Source organism: Carlito syrichta, unplaced genomic scaffold (assembly GCF_000164805.1).
Source record: "Carlito syrichta isolate Samal-C Ts95f unplaced genomic scaffold, Tarsius_syrichta-2.0.1 Scaffold315702, whole genome shotgun sequence".
NCBI lineage: Eukaryota > Metazoa > Chordata > Mammalia > Primates > Tarsiidae > Carlito > Carlito syrichta.
The window spans coordinates 10,438-27,521 of NW_007259798.1; the positions used below are offsets into that span (position 1 = coordinate 10,438).

The 17,084-nt window shown below is 34.7% G+C and overlaps 1 protein-coding gene across 3 annotated transcripts in view; it reads right to left on the reverse strand.

Moving 5' to 3' along the window:
• Positions 1-3,506: 3,506 nt before the first annotated feature.
• PIK3C3 (phosphatidylinositol 3-kinase catalytic subunit type 3) overlaps positions 3,507-17,084 on the reverse strand; it is a 133,792-nt gene continuing 120,214 nt past the window's right edge. For 2 of the 3 annotated variants that reach the window (XM_008073151.1, XM_008073152.1), the window contains exons 24-25: positions 15,058-15,183; positions 3,515-3,866 (exon numbers count right to left, since the gene is read on the reverse strand). In XM_008073151.1, coding sequence (XP_008071342.1) covers positions 3,852-3,866; positions 15,058-15,183 — 141 coding nt within the window. In that variant the 3' untranslated portion in view covers positions 3,515-3,851. Of the gene's footprint in view, positions 3,867-15,057; positions 15,184-17,084 lie in introns of all 3 variants that reach the window. The other variant, XM_021706512.1, reaches the window with a different exon arrangement.

Sequence of the window (17,084 nt, forward strand, 5' to 3'; positions counted from 1 at the left end):
ATCAAAATCCCCTGGGAATACTCACAAAACCCACCCCCAGATTGACTTAGTTGCTCGGGAGTGAGGATTGGGAGTGCATGCTTTAACATAGTCAGATGGTTCTGACACATCCAGTCCAGTCTTTCCCTGGTCCTTACAGTGGAATCTGGCACCTGAGGTCTAGTGCAGTCTCATCAGATTCAGGGGTCCCATCTCAGCCATGGTCACTCATGTGGGACACTCACTATCTCCTGAGGCTACTTATTCTGTTTATTTTTTAAAGCTACTCTATAATGTTCTTTTTTTGCTCCTGGATCCCATCCAGGTGTTATGCATCATTTATAGTGAAGTATTAATATATCAAATTATGTATTTTGGCAAATCAGTATATTTTCTGTATACAATTATACTAAGTCCACACTGCTTCTGAAATTTCTTTGTAAATTTTTTTTTTCCATTTGGCATTGAGGTTTATTCTAAAGGTGTTCTCTATATGAGTTTTTATTTGAAACTGTGTGATCTATCTAAAACAAGCCTTGGGCAACCCCTTTGGGTCCCCTCCCACTGTGGGAGCTTTTCTGTCCTCTAAAGAAATCCTGCTTTAAAAAGATGAATTTAAAAAATAAAACAAGCCTTAGTAATGACTTATAAAATGCTCCTAACAGTTTCTATCTGGTTTTTTCCTTTTAAATTGCAATGTTAGATTTATGTGCAAGTATGTATATATAGTACATCATGATTGTAGGCTAATAACTGCATGGTCAAGATTTATTTTACCTGTATGTTTTTACTGAATGATCTATTTTCCATCCCAAGGCAAATATGAATATGTGGCATGATAATACAACACAAATTTCTTGAAAATATTTTACTGACTACTGACTGCGCCTTTGGTAATCCTTTTAAAAGAAATGGAAAAAACATGACAAAACATAAGAAAAGGAATAAGCCTTGTCTTTTGAGGATTAAAGCTGAATAAATCACATACCCACACATGCACACATTAGAGGTCAGTACTATCACCACCATCTCAGAAAAAAATGAAAGCCAAAAGAACATAATGGTCAAGACTGTGATCACTGGGGTCTAACTCAACTTCAAATCCTAACACTATTCTCACTAGCACCTTATCCTTGGGCAGATGATTCAATTCTGTCAAACTTCAGTTTCTTCAACTGAAAAATGAGCACACAGACAGTATACACTCAGCTAAAAACTTTATAATCCAAATAAACTGGGAAGCATCTAACCCTAGCATATGGAGAATGATTGTTGCTAGTCTTCACAAAAAACCAAGGTTTTTATCACCCTTTACTTCAAAATGTTTACCACATCTTTCTTCTCTCTTTCCCACTGTCCCACTTTCAATGGCTGTCATCCACATTCTCCCTCTACCAACTCAGAAATCTCACCCTGAGTAACTTAAATAAAGACCATGGCACCCACACTTTTTAATTAAATCACAAATACATTTTTAAAATATCAAAGCAAATGCTGTGCTGAAAACATTATAGAACTTGCCAAGAATTCCTTTGCAATGACAATAAACATACAGATTACATTGTGAGGATAGAGCTCTGAACAGAAAAGCAATGGAAATTTATGGCAAAGAGGAATAAAAAGTTGTTTTGAGCAATAAAATCTGAGACTGTTGAGTCCCTTTTCTTTCTGATTTTGGCTCACCAGCCACAGACAAAATATTCTCAGCAAAACCACATCCACTGTCCACCTTTCTGAGAAATGCTCCGTCTTCACTCAATACCCATCTTCTTTCCCAGAAAGCTTTCTTCAACTTATCATTCTTATTCAGGCTGCACTGAACACAAGGTTACTCATGATCAACTTCCTTACTAGCTGTCAGTGTTTACCCTTATATAATTTCATATTAGTGAATAAATTATTGTATTGAGCTCCCTATAAACATGCTAATATATATGCAAAAATCTATGGAATTTATAAAGATAAGTCAGATAATAGTTTTGCCTTACAATTAGCAGGGTTAAGTTGATGCTACCAAGACTATATACTTCTGAAAACTGAAGATCCTTACTTTCTTGACCCTTTACAGGAAAAGTATGCCAAGCCCTAAAATAGGAGATGTAAACATAACAAAACTATTAAGCTTTGCTAAATGCTAGTTAAAAAGCTATAAATGATTCCAGGAGTTCACAAGGTGGAAAGGTCACTTTCGACAGAGTCATTCAGAGGAGGTGCCAATGCAAATAGGACTAGAAGAATGATCATGTAGAAGGGTTAAAAATATCTACACAACAAAAAATGACAAATATGTGAAGGAAAGAAAAATCAAGACAGAGTACGGCGTTTGCCAGTTAGTTTGGGCATAAACTCTCTTGAGATGATTTACAAAGATCCTTACATCTTTACCATTTTTCTTATCTGCAGGTACATTTTTTACAAATTATACTCCATATGCCTCTAGGATGTCTCTTAATTACTCGCTTGCTTTCCAGCTGGTAACCTCACTCTAAAGAAGCTAGCTCAGAGATAAGAATTTTGTGACAAAAAAACATTATGATTAATGGCATTCTCTGAAACTGTACCACAGTTTAACCTTCATTTTTTTCTGTCATTTGATATTTAGTATTTATTCAGCATCAAAATGACATTTTTTTCTTCCAAGACAAAATCATATTACTACGTAACATATTAATCTGAAAAATATTGTGTTCACATCATTTGCATATGTACCTTTTCGTCAAAGTTCCACGAATCAGAAAACCTAGATGGATTAGTAGGACTTATAGTCATAAAAGACAAAAAATTATTTTGCTTAATAATTTAGAAAGAACATATTACATTAACAGGTCTAGGTGAACTATTTCAAAAAGCTTTATTTTTTCCTTAAATTCCTTTTTACCATCAAAAAGCTTTTGAAAACTAAATTTGCATCAAAAAAGAATTTATTGCAGAGACAACTTGCATTGCCTTACATGAATATGTGAAAATAACCTATGATCAATATTAAAATCTGTGGTCATATTACCTGCCAGTTATCTAAATAGCTACATTTTCATAGTTTAATTTATATACTTACAACTTAGGACTACTATGAAGAACAGTTTTCAGAAAATCAATATTTACATGAGAAAATGACTATCTTTCTGAAATATAAACTATACTTGAACTGTAAAAGAACAAGTCATAATATGTAACACTTTTTTTTTTTAAATCAAGGTGTCACTTTGTCCTCAGGCTGGAGTACAGTGGTATACTTACAGCTCACTGTAGCCTCAACCTTCTGGGCTCAGGCAATCCTTCTGCCTCAGCCTCCCAAAGTGCTAAAATTACAGGCATGAGCCACAGCACCTGGCAAACATGTAAAACTTTAAGAAAATTTTTAAGTAAAACTTTAAATGTACAAGTTAGGCAAAAACAACAACCAAAGTCAAGGAGGGAAGCAAAAAAGAGGGAAGGAGGGACCAAAAAAACTTCCAAACTGAGATAATTAATCCAAAGTCATTTAACTGCTGTCCTGATATGAAGGTATGAAGGGGGAAAAAATGACATTTTAAACTCAAAGATTAAAATGTTTTACTATTTCAACATAAAATTCCTCCAGAACTTTCATGTGCATAATTCTGGAATAAGCATCTTGTTTTTTTAGCTTATTAACAATGTATACATTTGAAAATAAATATATACAATATTTCAAAACAAACCCTTCAAGACCACTTAAAGAGGGATAATCAAGAAAATGGAATTCAGACACCATGTAACATTTAGGAAATATGGTATCTTGAAGACTGAGTTTTCTCCTTCTTGCTGATTACTCTGAAGTCTTCAACATCCATAGGTTGCTCCTTGAGTGGTTTTTTTATTGAGCCAAGCATCTTGATGGACCAAACTCAGGTTCATTTTCTCCAGTACTATAAAAATTAAAAACAAGCATAAAATGATTTACTTCACTTTTTACAAAGATAAACAATAGAGTCTATAATTGTTGCTAAATGCCTTCATCAAGAGAATTGCAATTAACCACAATGTACAGAATTCCTGAGATTTGGCTTAAAAATCAGATTATATGAGAAAATATTTATGAGAGGAAGTGTTTGCTGTAAACTCAAGATGGTCAATTATTACGATGCAAGCAAACATAATCATCCAGCACTAGGAAGGCAAAATCCTACAGAATTCTGGAGTGATTAGATGGTTAATATGGTAAGTCATGTGCTTAGTTCTTAGTGTCACACTTTGAAGAAACGTGGAAATTTGCAGCTTAATCCACAGAGTGCAACTACTTCATTCCAGAAATGGTCTGGAAATCAAATCAAAGAAAGTAGTACTGAAAGAAGAAGAGAGGACCAATAATGAGTTATTTTGGAACCAATACTATTAATAGTGTTGTTCAATATTGAGACACCCAGTAGAAAGAAAATACATGAAGATTTTCTTGGCTTGGGTGAATATACATTGAGTTATCCATACTTCATGTTTCCTTTTGTTCGATAAAATATATGTTGGCATTCTCTTGGAGGATTTAAGAGTGCTGTCTATTTGTAACAAAATTTTGTTTCTATGAATTTCAGCTATTATTATTCTCAGAGAAAAAGTGAAGAAAAAAATCTTGCTGACAAGTGTGTCTGTGTTGTTTGTGTACATGCGTGTGTACATGTAAAAATGTAAAAAATGCTAAGATATTGACTGCTTTCAATTGGATACATTTTGAGGTGGCAATTCTAGAAAGAATATGACAAGACATTTTTTATGCTGATAAAAATTGTAATTTACAGTTTAAGAAGCAATTTAAAATATTTTAATTAAAGGCAGTAACAGAGAAAATAAGCTTCTTAAATAACTGATTATTGGCACTCATACAAAGCCTCATGCATTTACTTGGTGCATACTATGTACCAGGAAGTGATTCAGGTTCTGTGGAAGGTCTCAAATTAAGACAAAATGCTTGAGGACCAAATTAGGTCTAGGTGAACTATTTCAAAAAGTATATACAGGAGTCATAGCACACACATACATACACACACACACACTCAAAAGTTGGGGAGGTAGATAAGAAACTCATTCCAGGCAAAGAGCAAAGCAAGATGTACTGCTTGGGGGGTTGCAGGGAAAGGGTAGGTCATTAGAGCTACAAAGAAGATTCTTTTGGAAGGCTACTAGAAGATGCTGAAAATATAGGCAAAAATCTAAACTGCAAAGGATCCACACTTACACTCTAGGAAATCTAAGTATCCTGGAAGCAATGAAAAACTGCAAGCGTACATATATTTATATATATATGTATTTGTATGTGTGAGAAAAGTGCTGCTACTCAACAGATGGTCTCTAGTGTACTGGCATACCTCATTTTATTGTGCTTTGCTTTATTGCGCTTGGCAGATATTACGCTTTTTACAAACTGAAGGTCTGTGACAACTCTGCTTTGATCATATCTACTACTGCTTTTTTTTCAACAGCATGTGCTCACTTTGTCTCTGTGTCACATTTTGGTAATTCTCCCAATATTTCAAATTGTCCTTACTACTATATCTCTTATGGTGATCTGTAATCAGTAATCTTTGATTTTACTATTATAATTGTCTGAGGGTAACCTGACCCTCACCCACATAAGACAGCGAACGCAAATGACAAATGTGTGTGTTCTGACTGCTTCACTGACCAGCCATTTCCCCATCTCTCCTCTACTCCTTGGACATCCCTATTCCTTAAGACACAATACTGAAATTAGTCCAATTAAGAACCCTACCCTGGCCTCTAAGTGTTCAAGTAAAAGGAAGAGTCACATGTCCTTCACTTTATTTTTTTGTTGTTGTTGTTAAGATTCCCTAGAAGCAAACTACTTTATTCCAACTACTGATGGTTATTTTCTTTTTTTTTTAAAGACGTGGGGTACAATTCAGGATTAGGTCTACAAGTGGATATCACTTTAAATTAAAAGTCAAAAGTGGTTAAACTTAGTGGCAAAGGCATGATAAAAGCTGAGAAAACCAAACCTAGGCCTCCTGCACCAATTAGCCAAGTTATGAATGCAAAGAAAAAGTTGTTGAAGGAAATTTAAAGTGCTATTCCAGGGATCACATGAATGATAAGAGAGCAAAACAGCCTGATTGCTGATATGAAGAAAGTTTTACTGGTCTGGATAAAAGATCCAATCAGCTATAGCATCCCCTTAAACCAAAGCCTAATCCACAGCAAGGCCCTAATGCTCTTCAATTTTATGAAAGGTGAGGAAGCTGCGGAAGAAAAGTCTGAACCCAGCAGTGGCTGGTTCTTGAGATTTACGGAAAGAAGTTGCCTGTAAAACATAAAAGTGGAAGGTGAAGCAGCAAGTGCTGATGGAGCAGCCACAGCAAGTTCTCCAGAAGATCTAGCTGAGACCACTGATTAAGGTAGCTACACTAAACAACCTCCTATTGGAATAAGATGCCACCCAACATTTTCATAGCTAGAGAGAAGTCAATGTCTGGCTTCAAAGCTTCTATGGACAGGTTACCTTTCTTAGTGGTGGCTAATGCAGCTGGCGACTTTAAGTTGAAGCCAATGCTCTTTTACCATTCTAAAGATCCTGGGGCCCTTAAGTATGCTAAATCTGCCTCTGCTCTGTAAATGAAACAACAAAGTGTGGATGACACATCTGTTCACAGCATTGTTTACTGAATATTTTAAGCCCGCTGTTGTGACCTACTGCTTAGAAAAAAAGTTTCCTTTCAAAATATTCATAGTCACTGACAATACACCTTGTCACTCAAGAGTTCTGATGAGCTGTACACGAGGATTAATGTTGTTTTCATGTCTGCTAATACAATATCTATTCTGCAGCCAATAGATCATGGAGTAATTTAGACTTTCAAAACTTATTATTTAAGAAATACATTTCAAGGCTATAACTGCTATAGATAGTCAGCTGATAGATATGGGAAAGTAAATTGAAAACCTTCTACAAAGGATTCAACAATCTAGATGGATGGCAGTAAGAATATTCATATTTTACGGGAGGAGGTAAAAATATGAATATTAACAGGAATTTGGAAGAAGCTGATTCCAAGTCTTATGGATGACTTTGAGGAGAGTTCAACACTTCAGTGGAGGAAGTAACTGTAGATGTGGTAGAAACAGCAGGAAAACTAGAATTATAAGTGGAACCTGAAGATGTGACTAAATTGCTTTAATGTCAAGCTTAAACTTGAACATGGTAAAACTGGAATAAGATGCCCTCTAAAACTTTTGTAGCTAGAGAGAAGCCAGTGCCTGGCTTCAAAGCAATGGACAGGCTAAACAGATCTTCTGGATAATTTGCTGCTTCTCTGTTCATAATAAAACTTGAACAGATGAGGACTTGCTCCATCTGTATGAACAAAGAGAGTGGTTTCTCGAGATATAATTTAAACCTCGGTGGAATGCTGTTGAAATGACAACAAATAATTTAGAATAGTCTATAATGTAATTGATAAAGTAGAGTTTGAGATGAATGACTCCAATTTTGAAAGATTTACTGTGCGTAAAATGCTATCAAACAACATCATAAGCTTCAGAGACATCTTTTGTGAAAGGAAGAGTCAATCAATGCAGCAAACTTCATTGTTTTATTTTTAAAAACTGCCACAGCCACCCAACCTTCAGCAACTACCACCCTGATCAGTCAGCAGCCATTTATACCAAGGCAGACCCTACACCAACAAAAAGTTTTAAAGACTCATGAAATCCCAGATGATTGTTAGCAGTTTTTAGTATGCTAAAGTATTTTTAAATGAAGGCATGTACATTGCTTTTTCAGACATAATGCTATTGTGCACTTAATAGACTACAGTATAGTGTAAACCTAACTTTTATAAGTACTGGGAAACCAAAAAAGTTGAGTGACTAGCTTCACTGCAGTGTTCTGAAATTGAAAATTGAACCTGCAATTATTTTTGACGTATGCCTACATTTCCAAATACTTCAAAATATCTGGGTCTATGGAAAAAATATGAGTAATACTATATAGCAGAGCCAGTCCCAAAATATTCAATTCCCTGTACATTTGAATAATTTTTATAAAAGGATTTAATGTAACAGAGGGACGAAAACAATAGTTAGCATAAAACTAACCTTACTAAAGGCAGTTAATGAAAGAACCATGGACAAACCTTACCAAGCATGATATTCAAGTGTTTGAAAACCTTCCTCAGAGAAGATAAGGAAATGGCATTTGTGTGAATGGGAAATAAACTGCAGGGCAGTTTAGCTGAAAATTATGGGGCATTCTGTTGACTGTTGCTATTATAATAATTAACTAATCTTAAGACCTGAAAACATTTTAATGCAGATAGTGCCTTATTTGTTTTTTAAACATCATGGGTTTTAATGGGTAGTTGTGCAGCAATGCTGACTGCAGAGCAATAAGAGAGCACAGGTAGGTCAATGAAATTCAATGCTTTTTTTTTGGTCAATGTTCAAAATAAATGTTATCTTACATTCATCCTATTTATCGCAGATTAACTGTTCCCAGTGCCTCCTTTATATATTATACTGACTTGACTGCACAGCTGATATTTTTTTCCTTTGATGGTCAGATGAAAGATTAAGTTAAAAACCATTGTTAAAATTTACAAGTAAATTTTAAAAAATTCACTACTCATAACAAAAGTTACTAACATCGAATAAACTAAAATTTAGATGAACATTAAAAAAACTTAATTATTAAATAGTGCCTATGGTCCACAACCCACAGGCTGAGTTTGAATCTGGACTTTGTCAGCTATTAGGCAGCTTTTCTAATCTGTAAAACACACCTGGTGATACACCTACTTCACAGTTGTGAGAATTAAACAAGGTGATGCAGAGAAAGCATTTTACATAATGACTGGTTCTTTTAAATGTTCAATAGTCTGTTGCTATTATTGCTATTATTATTAATAGCTGCTGTTATTATTATTCCTCCTAGAATTATACAAATAAATTAGGACTAGATCTGGGCACAAGTGAAAAAAACTTTTGTATTATACTGGTGTTCTGTTCATTTAGTTATTTAAACCACTGGTAGGGGAATCATCTGGCTCTTTAGAATATCATTTACTAATAGACTGGAGTCTTTAAGTATATCTAAACAATTACAACTGTTACATCTATTATTATTACAAAGGCTTACGAACAAAACAAAAACAAAAAAAATAAGATTCCTCTGATTCATGAAATAGCAACTTCCAAATAAATAACTGAAACAAAGTGAAAGAGTTAACACCAGCACAAATGCTGATTACTTGACTGTCAAAGGTGCTTGGAATATGTACATACACCTAATACAATTATGTTTATTCAAACTCTGGACACAGACAATGTCTGTACTTTACCTACAGAAGTACAAGGAGAAATGAACTTCAGTAGTCTTAGCTCCCCAGTTCTAAATACCTAGTGAGTCACTCACTGAACTAGAAGGTTGCCCTCTCAAAAAGGATGAGAGAACACAGCAGTTATAGTGCAATAATCCCCCATTGGATTTAGGAGCTAACTTCATCAACACATAGAGGCAAAACAGGAATTCAAACAAAATTATCCAGGGAAAGTTCTTTAGAAGATAATATATTAGAGACAAATATCTCAAAAAGTCCAAAAACAAGAAGCTTTTGCCTCAGTACTGATGAAAAACAAAAACAAAAAACGAAAAACCACCTGTTTCCTTGGTTAAGCAGCACATGGGGTAAAACATTTGCACTTAGAGGCCAGGATGTACATACAAAAAAAATGAATCTTCCATTCTCGGATCACATTCAGCATAAGATGCCATGTTATGTTTGAGAAGCTCTTGATATCTGGAACACTTTTGAGGGACCCACCCTCACAGTTCTTAGAGGGCATAAGCTCTTTAGGGGCAATTCAGGCAGAATAGCCACACCATTTTCTTCCTTTCATGGTTTTTGTTGTGTTTTGAACCCCTTTCCCACCCCCAGGTGGATTCCCTTAAGTTAAAGACACGTGATCTTTAACGTAAGGATATGCGACTGCAGATTCATGTGCCTCTCTGCCCGGACCTCTGCTTTTCCTACTGAACACCACAGGTGCCAAGAAAGGACTCTTGCTAAATGGACAGCAGTTATGTGCTCCTGGTACCTTGAGCTGAGACTTACATACCTTCTGAACCCAAACTGTTCTTACTTTCTTACAGTCTACAAAAATTTTATCTCTAGCTTTCATTAACCTGAAAAGATTCAAGTAATTAGATTTAATATGTATTAAGATTAATGGAAGTCACACCTGGTTTCTTCAGATGTTTACTGTCAATAAATGAAAAGAGAGGCAGACAGGAGAAAGCAGCAACAGAGAGGAAACAGACTGCTGTGTAGAGACTACCACTGAAAGACCTAGTTGTGGCCTGTGCATGTCCCAAACTATGTGACCTCTACTTTTCTCATGTAGACAAGACTAGAAAGCCATGAAAAAAATCACTACTGGGGAGAGAGGGCTCGCTAGAAGCTTAACTCTCATCTTCATGCAATTTACCTATGTAATAAATCCTCACATGTACCCCACAACTCTAAAATTAAAAAAAAATATCATTTCAGCATAGAGAAGCGTTACGATGATGCAATTTCAAAGACAATAACCCAAATAAAAGTGTTTTTCAGTGGAAAATTTACACCACTAATATGTGGTTGTTGCTAGGCAACAAATATTGCAGTATTTAATCTCTACCCTTCTTACAAAATTGCATGATGAAATAAAACAAGCCTTTTTAGCATTCTGACATAATAGTTTATCTGGCAATTTTTAGTCTTCTGTTTGAATATAATTTTTAAGCTAAAATAACTGTAATTTTTATTAGTATACATCAGTCTACTCCCATTTTTAAAAAACCTGGTTCTACAATCCATAATGATTAATGGGAATGAGCTAAAATTACCATAAACCAAGTAGCAATACTGTATCATTATAATAAATGCTATAAGTGACAAAAAAATAGATATTAGTCATCAGAATTTGAGAGCACATGTGATTTATTATTGTCAATACTCAGTTAATATATGTAGAAATATAAGTTTCAAAGAGAAAATAAACTTCTCTCCAGATTAGTTAAGAAACAATTATGTTTCTATAATTTTGTAATTTGAAAAGACTTATATGAAAAGACTTATATCTTACTTAGTATCCTATGTATGTGTTAATGCCCAAGCGGGTTCCAATAAAATTCAGCATCCTTAGGTTGCTCTTATTTTGATATTGTTTCAGTTACACAACAGTATGAACACAGATGACATATTTAAGGAAACCTAAAAAATAGCATGAACGTTTTCAAGTTCATCTCTTAGGATAGAGAACATGAGATTCTGGTAAAAACAACAACAACAACAACAACAAAAAACCCACCAAGAAATCCTGAATTTGGTAAGCTAGGAAACAACTTTTATGTGGTTCAATCTTCTCATCTGTAAAGTGTGAAAAACCACTTTTAAGGTTATAGTAAGGATTACATATTTAAAAATGGGAATCACTATATGAAATACTAAGTTCAAATAAGTAATGAAGCTGTTGCTGTCCCAGACACTGACTATCATTATAAAATGGAAAGCTGAGATATGGTCTAAAGAAGTTCATCTACACAGATATTCATGCTGCAGCAAATCTCCACTTCTACCAGTCTAAGATGATGATAATCCTTCAGTTGCTAGAATCATCCAGCTATTTGCTCATAACTCTTATTTTTATGCGGTTATAACCTTGATTTTCTATAGTATCTTGTTATCAGGAATCTATCCTAGTCCAAAAGAGCTTGTGACAACCAAGGCCAAAGTAATGCTCATTACCTATCCAGGATTTCTAATTTTATCTACTACTTTACTGAAGAACTGAAAAATAGAAACCTGGGAAATAGACTTAATATTTCTTTCCAAGAATTATAATAATCTGTTAGTTAGTGCTTATAAAATTATCTCTCCAGTGTCTAATTTAAGAATATGCCCATCTCTATTACTAATTTGTTTCATCATTCATATTCATATTTTCTCTATGAATAGAAGAAAACGTACATGCCAGTAACTCAAGAGTTCTCAACAACTTTCACAATGTAATAACCACTCTTACCATGGGGGATGTGGGGGGGGTGGGGGCAGGTTTCACTTACTAAACCTTGTGATGCATAATATTAGCATTACATATGGAAAGCAATGAGCCTTTCTGAATCTTTGAGATTATATTTATGCCAAAAATGGATGTTGGTCTTTAACTCAATATCAATCCACTTTACAGATGTGGAAACTGGGGCCCAGAGATTTTAGTAAACCAAAATCCCTCTGTTACTACCTCCCCTAATAACAGTATTATTATTACCATTATTATTATTTTTAATCAGGCTCTTTCTCTCCTTTGTAATACTGAGAATTAAGAGAAATAGTCCTCTTCTGAGATCCAGCTAGCAAAATGGGCATCTTATGTCAATTAACAATACATTTCAAAACTAGACGAATAAAATGAAGTATGCCACTAGTCTATTTCCAAGAACTTGAAGGTCCAAGCTTTGAGCTTGAGCACATTAGGTGAGTGGCAGTTTAATCTTCCAAGACATGTTGCCCCTCCCATCACAAGGTAGAATCTATTTCTTCTCCCTATGAATCTGGGCTGTCCTTTGAACTTAAAATAACCACTCATTTTTCTTTAAGCTAGTGAGTTTGGTGTTGCTTATGTTGCTACAGATAACTAATTTCAAGTTTGGAGTTTCAGCTCTATTATACATTATAATTGCCCAGGAAAATAAAGAATAAAAACCAGAAATCTCCAATTATGAAATAAGGAAAACCCATAGAGGAAAGAAATTTGTACAACTGCAGATAGAAACAGAGCAAGATAAAATATAAATAAGCAACTATGATGGATAAATCTTCTGCTACACAAATGCAAAGACAAAGAGTCTGACAAACTGTCTGATCTCAAGTACACTGTAATTAGCTTTAAAAAAGGAAATATAAGGTGTACATACAGAGAAACAGAAAATAAAAGCACTCTGTGGGCTGTGGTCAGGAAATGTTTCATGGACACACAACGTAGTACTACAGTGGTAAGCAAAACCCTGACAATTAAGACACCTATTGTTGTTTTTTTTTTACTTTTAAATTTTTTATTTTAAAGATGTGGGGTACAATTCAGGGTTAGGTACACAAATGTTCATTATGCAGATACCCTTGTTGATGAGGTGTGCCCCCTTCACCCCACTCCCCTGGCAGTTTCCCTCAACTGCCAATGCCATTCCCCTCCCCTGGCAGTTTCCCACTACTGCCAATCTCTTTCTTATAGCATTATGGTAATTGTACAAGGTTGGCTTATGAGTGAGACCATATGGTACTTGAGAGACACTTGGTTTTAAAAATGCTGGATATGGGCGTCAAAAGTTTTGGGTTTATGTCTTAGTTCTGTCCCTTGTCAGTCACATGATGTTGAGTAGGTCATTATACCTCTCTGAGCTTTTTTGCCTATAGTTCTAAAATACTCTTCTAAGCTATGTAAAGCTAGATCTACCATTAGGCTAGCCGGCTGACTGACAAGTCACTCCCTACTATTTGAGTCACAATACTCTCAACAAATGACTAGTTAAAATTAATGGCTCACTAAACAGACCCTGAGATGGCCTTTGTAATAAGAATATGATTAAGACTGGTGTTCGGGGAAAAGAAAGTTTTTCTTAAGCCAGAAAAAGAGGTATATGCTAACATTTAGAGGTAGGGATTACTTTAAGTCTATAGGTAATTTTTAAGTATATAAAGCATTGTATTACTGAGTGACTGATAGATAAAACCCAGCCTTCTGAAAGTCTGTATTTTAGGAGCTATAAGACAATCCAAATATCTACAACCAAAAAAAAAATATATATATGCAAAGCATATTGAAGGTATAAAGTTTTATGAAAACTGAGAAAAAAAAAAGAATCAAAATGGCATTAAGAATAGGTCTTGGGCAATCCCCTCAGGTCCCCTTTCACTGAGGGTGCTTTTCTGTCCTCTCAATAAATTTTGCTTTCTAAAATAAAAGAACCACTCTTGAAAGATAGGTTAGATTTTGGCAAGCAGAAGTTTACAGAAGATACATTATTAAGAAGATAAATTTGGGGGCTGAACAAATGGCAGCGGCAAAATAGTCATTAAGATGAAAGAGAACAAAATACTTAGCATATCAGAGAACAGCTTAAAAAGTAGCAAAGTACACAACATTCTGGAAGACCTTGACTTGCCGGAGACTGGACTTCTCTGTTAGATAGTGGGAAAACACTATACATACATTTTGTAAAAAGTAAAACATTATTTCGTAAAAATATATCAGATCGGAATATTTAGAATATAAGAATGCTCAGAAAAAGACTTGAACAGAGAAACAATAAAGCGTCTTAACTATCCAAGGTATCATAAAGTTAAAAAAAAAAACTGGGTTAAAATGGTTAAAGGAACAAACAAGGCTTGGTGAGATTCTGGATACAGTCTGAGGGAGAAGTAAAAGCAGACAGGCTTTGAGCTTGGGTGGTTAGAAAGATCACTAAGTGAATGTGGGAAGTCAGGAAGGAGTTCACAAGCAGATAAAATGAGGTATGGCAGAAAGCAATCTAATTTTTGCTTGCTAACTATTTCCATAATCATCCTCATTATGCAACTCATAATTAAAACAGGTTTGAAATCTAAGGTTTGCCACCACAGGCTAGCGTGATAGGGTATTCCCCAATATATCTGTAGATACTGCTAATAGTATGTCTATGGTTGGACCTTCTTAGTGGGATATGCCAGTGCTTTTCTTAGCTTTGAAACTCTCTTCCTAGCACTTCACCATTTACCAAAATCCAACAAGCATCCAAGTCTTACTCACCAAGGCCTCTGCAGGACCCAAAATCATTCTCAGGAAGGACTTGTAATCACCACTGATTACAAAGGACAAAATGCCTAACTTGAGGCTCCACAATTTAGTCATTACTAAGAAAAGTAGATGTTTTGGAGTTAATGCTTGGAACACAATTCACTTCAGTTGGCTGGGAAGAAGTCAAAAAGGCTTGACAAAACACCAGAAAAGGTGGCAGGAGAAAAGTATGGCTCCACAAGGACTCTAGAGCAGTACAAAGAGAAGGTGAGAACACCACACTGCCCTCAGAGGACTTACCTGGGCAAACTTGTGAATCTGTTCCACCACTGCAGCAAACAGAGCATGGACACTTTCATCAATCAGACTCTGCATGTAATGCACAGCCTCTTCATCCGACAGATCTAAACGGAATTTATCCTGAACCTATAAGAGAACAGTTAGTCTTTTTTAATGAAGAGACAGAATCTAACTGATACAGATATTATAGTATGAACTATTTCTATGCCATATAAATTATCTGTAACTTATAGTGGAGTTCTAATGCCATTCTTTTGGTGTGGGAGTTTGCTGTTTTTGTTATTTGTTATTGTTATTTGTTCTTTATATCACCCTGCTGTTTTGTTATTTGTTCTTTATATCACCCTGTTACAAATGGTCTTTAAGGAAAAAAAACAAAAACAAACTGAATACCTGATTCTATTAGGGTTCCAAAATTTAAAAACAGAAACTGTTCTTTTTATTAAAGGTATGCCTTATTTCAAATCTAGAATACTATATATGTAAAATGTGAAACTGATTAACAATCCCCTTTACTTTATTGATTATTCCTTGTGAAATGGATGTAACAAGGTGAGATTATATTAATATTCTCCTTCACTGTCCTGTACAAGAACAGGAACTGTGTAGATCACTGGCAAAGTAAACTACGCTAGATTTTCTAAAATGTCTCCTTTCCTACAGAATTTCCCTGTGCCCTTGCAAAAGACTACAATTGGGTCTGCAATTTCCAAAGATAAGGGAATTTTAATTTTAGTTTATAGTTAAAGTTGCAGTTGATTAGTTGATTTTCAGTAGAAATAAGTAGTAGAAAAGTTAGTGTGCATATTTATGTGTATCTATATATTAATATACACATGCATATATATATTTACATATATACTATATATATATATATTATATATATATATATAAAATAAAAGCCAGTGTTACTGAATGACTTTTATGCAAAACAGTGTGCAAAGCATTATACATACAACAACCATTTGACTTGTGGGTGACTCTGAGATAGATGCAGACTGAAGGACAGAAAGTTTATGAAGCCAACTCAGGGACCCTTAGCTGATTAAGAGGCACATGCTTTCATATAATCCCATGCCATCACACCTAACCATTATTACACACAACTCCTTTCTCTTACAAATGGCCCACGTAATACTTCTGAAAGGCAGGGTCGAAAAAATGTGGTCCACATATGGTATTTCCTTTTAAGTATGGGATTTAACTACTAGAAAGCTAGGAAGAAGAAAAGACAGACAGTATAACAACAATCCACAAACCCAGTCCAGTGCTCTGTCTTTTCACTGGAGTAAAGGTATGCCAGGTGAGCTGACAGTTCTGCAGCCTCAAGGCAGGGGAGTTAAAAGAGAGGTACATGTGAAAAGTGAAGACCATATGGAGGAGGGACATCTAAGGTTGTATCTTCAATGAAATAACAACTCTCTCATTTCTGGATCCCAGATAAAAACAAACATAGTCCTTGAGTTTAATCTTTTGTTTTCCTTGACTTCTACTTAGAGTTATGATTGACAATTCTGGAACTATTTTTTGGACATTAAAAAAAACAACTACAGACCAGGAATATCAAAATACTTTAGCCTGACTTACAAAGCTTGCATACTTGTATGAGTGTCTGAATTACAAACAGAATATATGTTTTTGGCATAAAAATAAATTTTATTTACAAATATAAAAACATTCTCTTTTACAAACACACAAATATAAAAACATTTACAAATTTACAAATATAAAAACACTCTCTTTTACAACAAAGAAGGTTATTTGATATCATATTTAATGATTTACGTTAGGCTACCTATTACTGTCCTCTAGGTTCTTAAGGTTCTTCACACACACACATTTTTCTAGTATTTTAGTAACACTATTGCAAATCAATCATAACTTTTAAATATGAACTACAAAAAAAATTCCTTATTTTTAGAAATTACAGATCCACTGAAGAAGTCCTTTGCATGAGTACAGGGAAATTCTGCAGGAAAGGAGACATTTTAGAAGATCTAGTTTAATATATTTTGCCAGCAATTGAC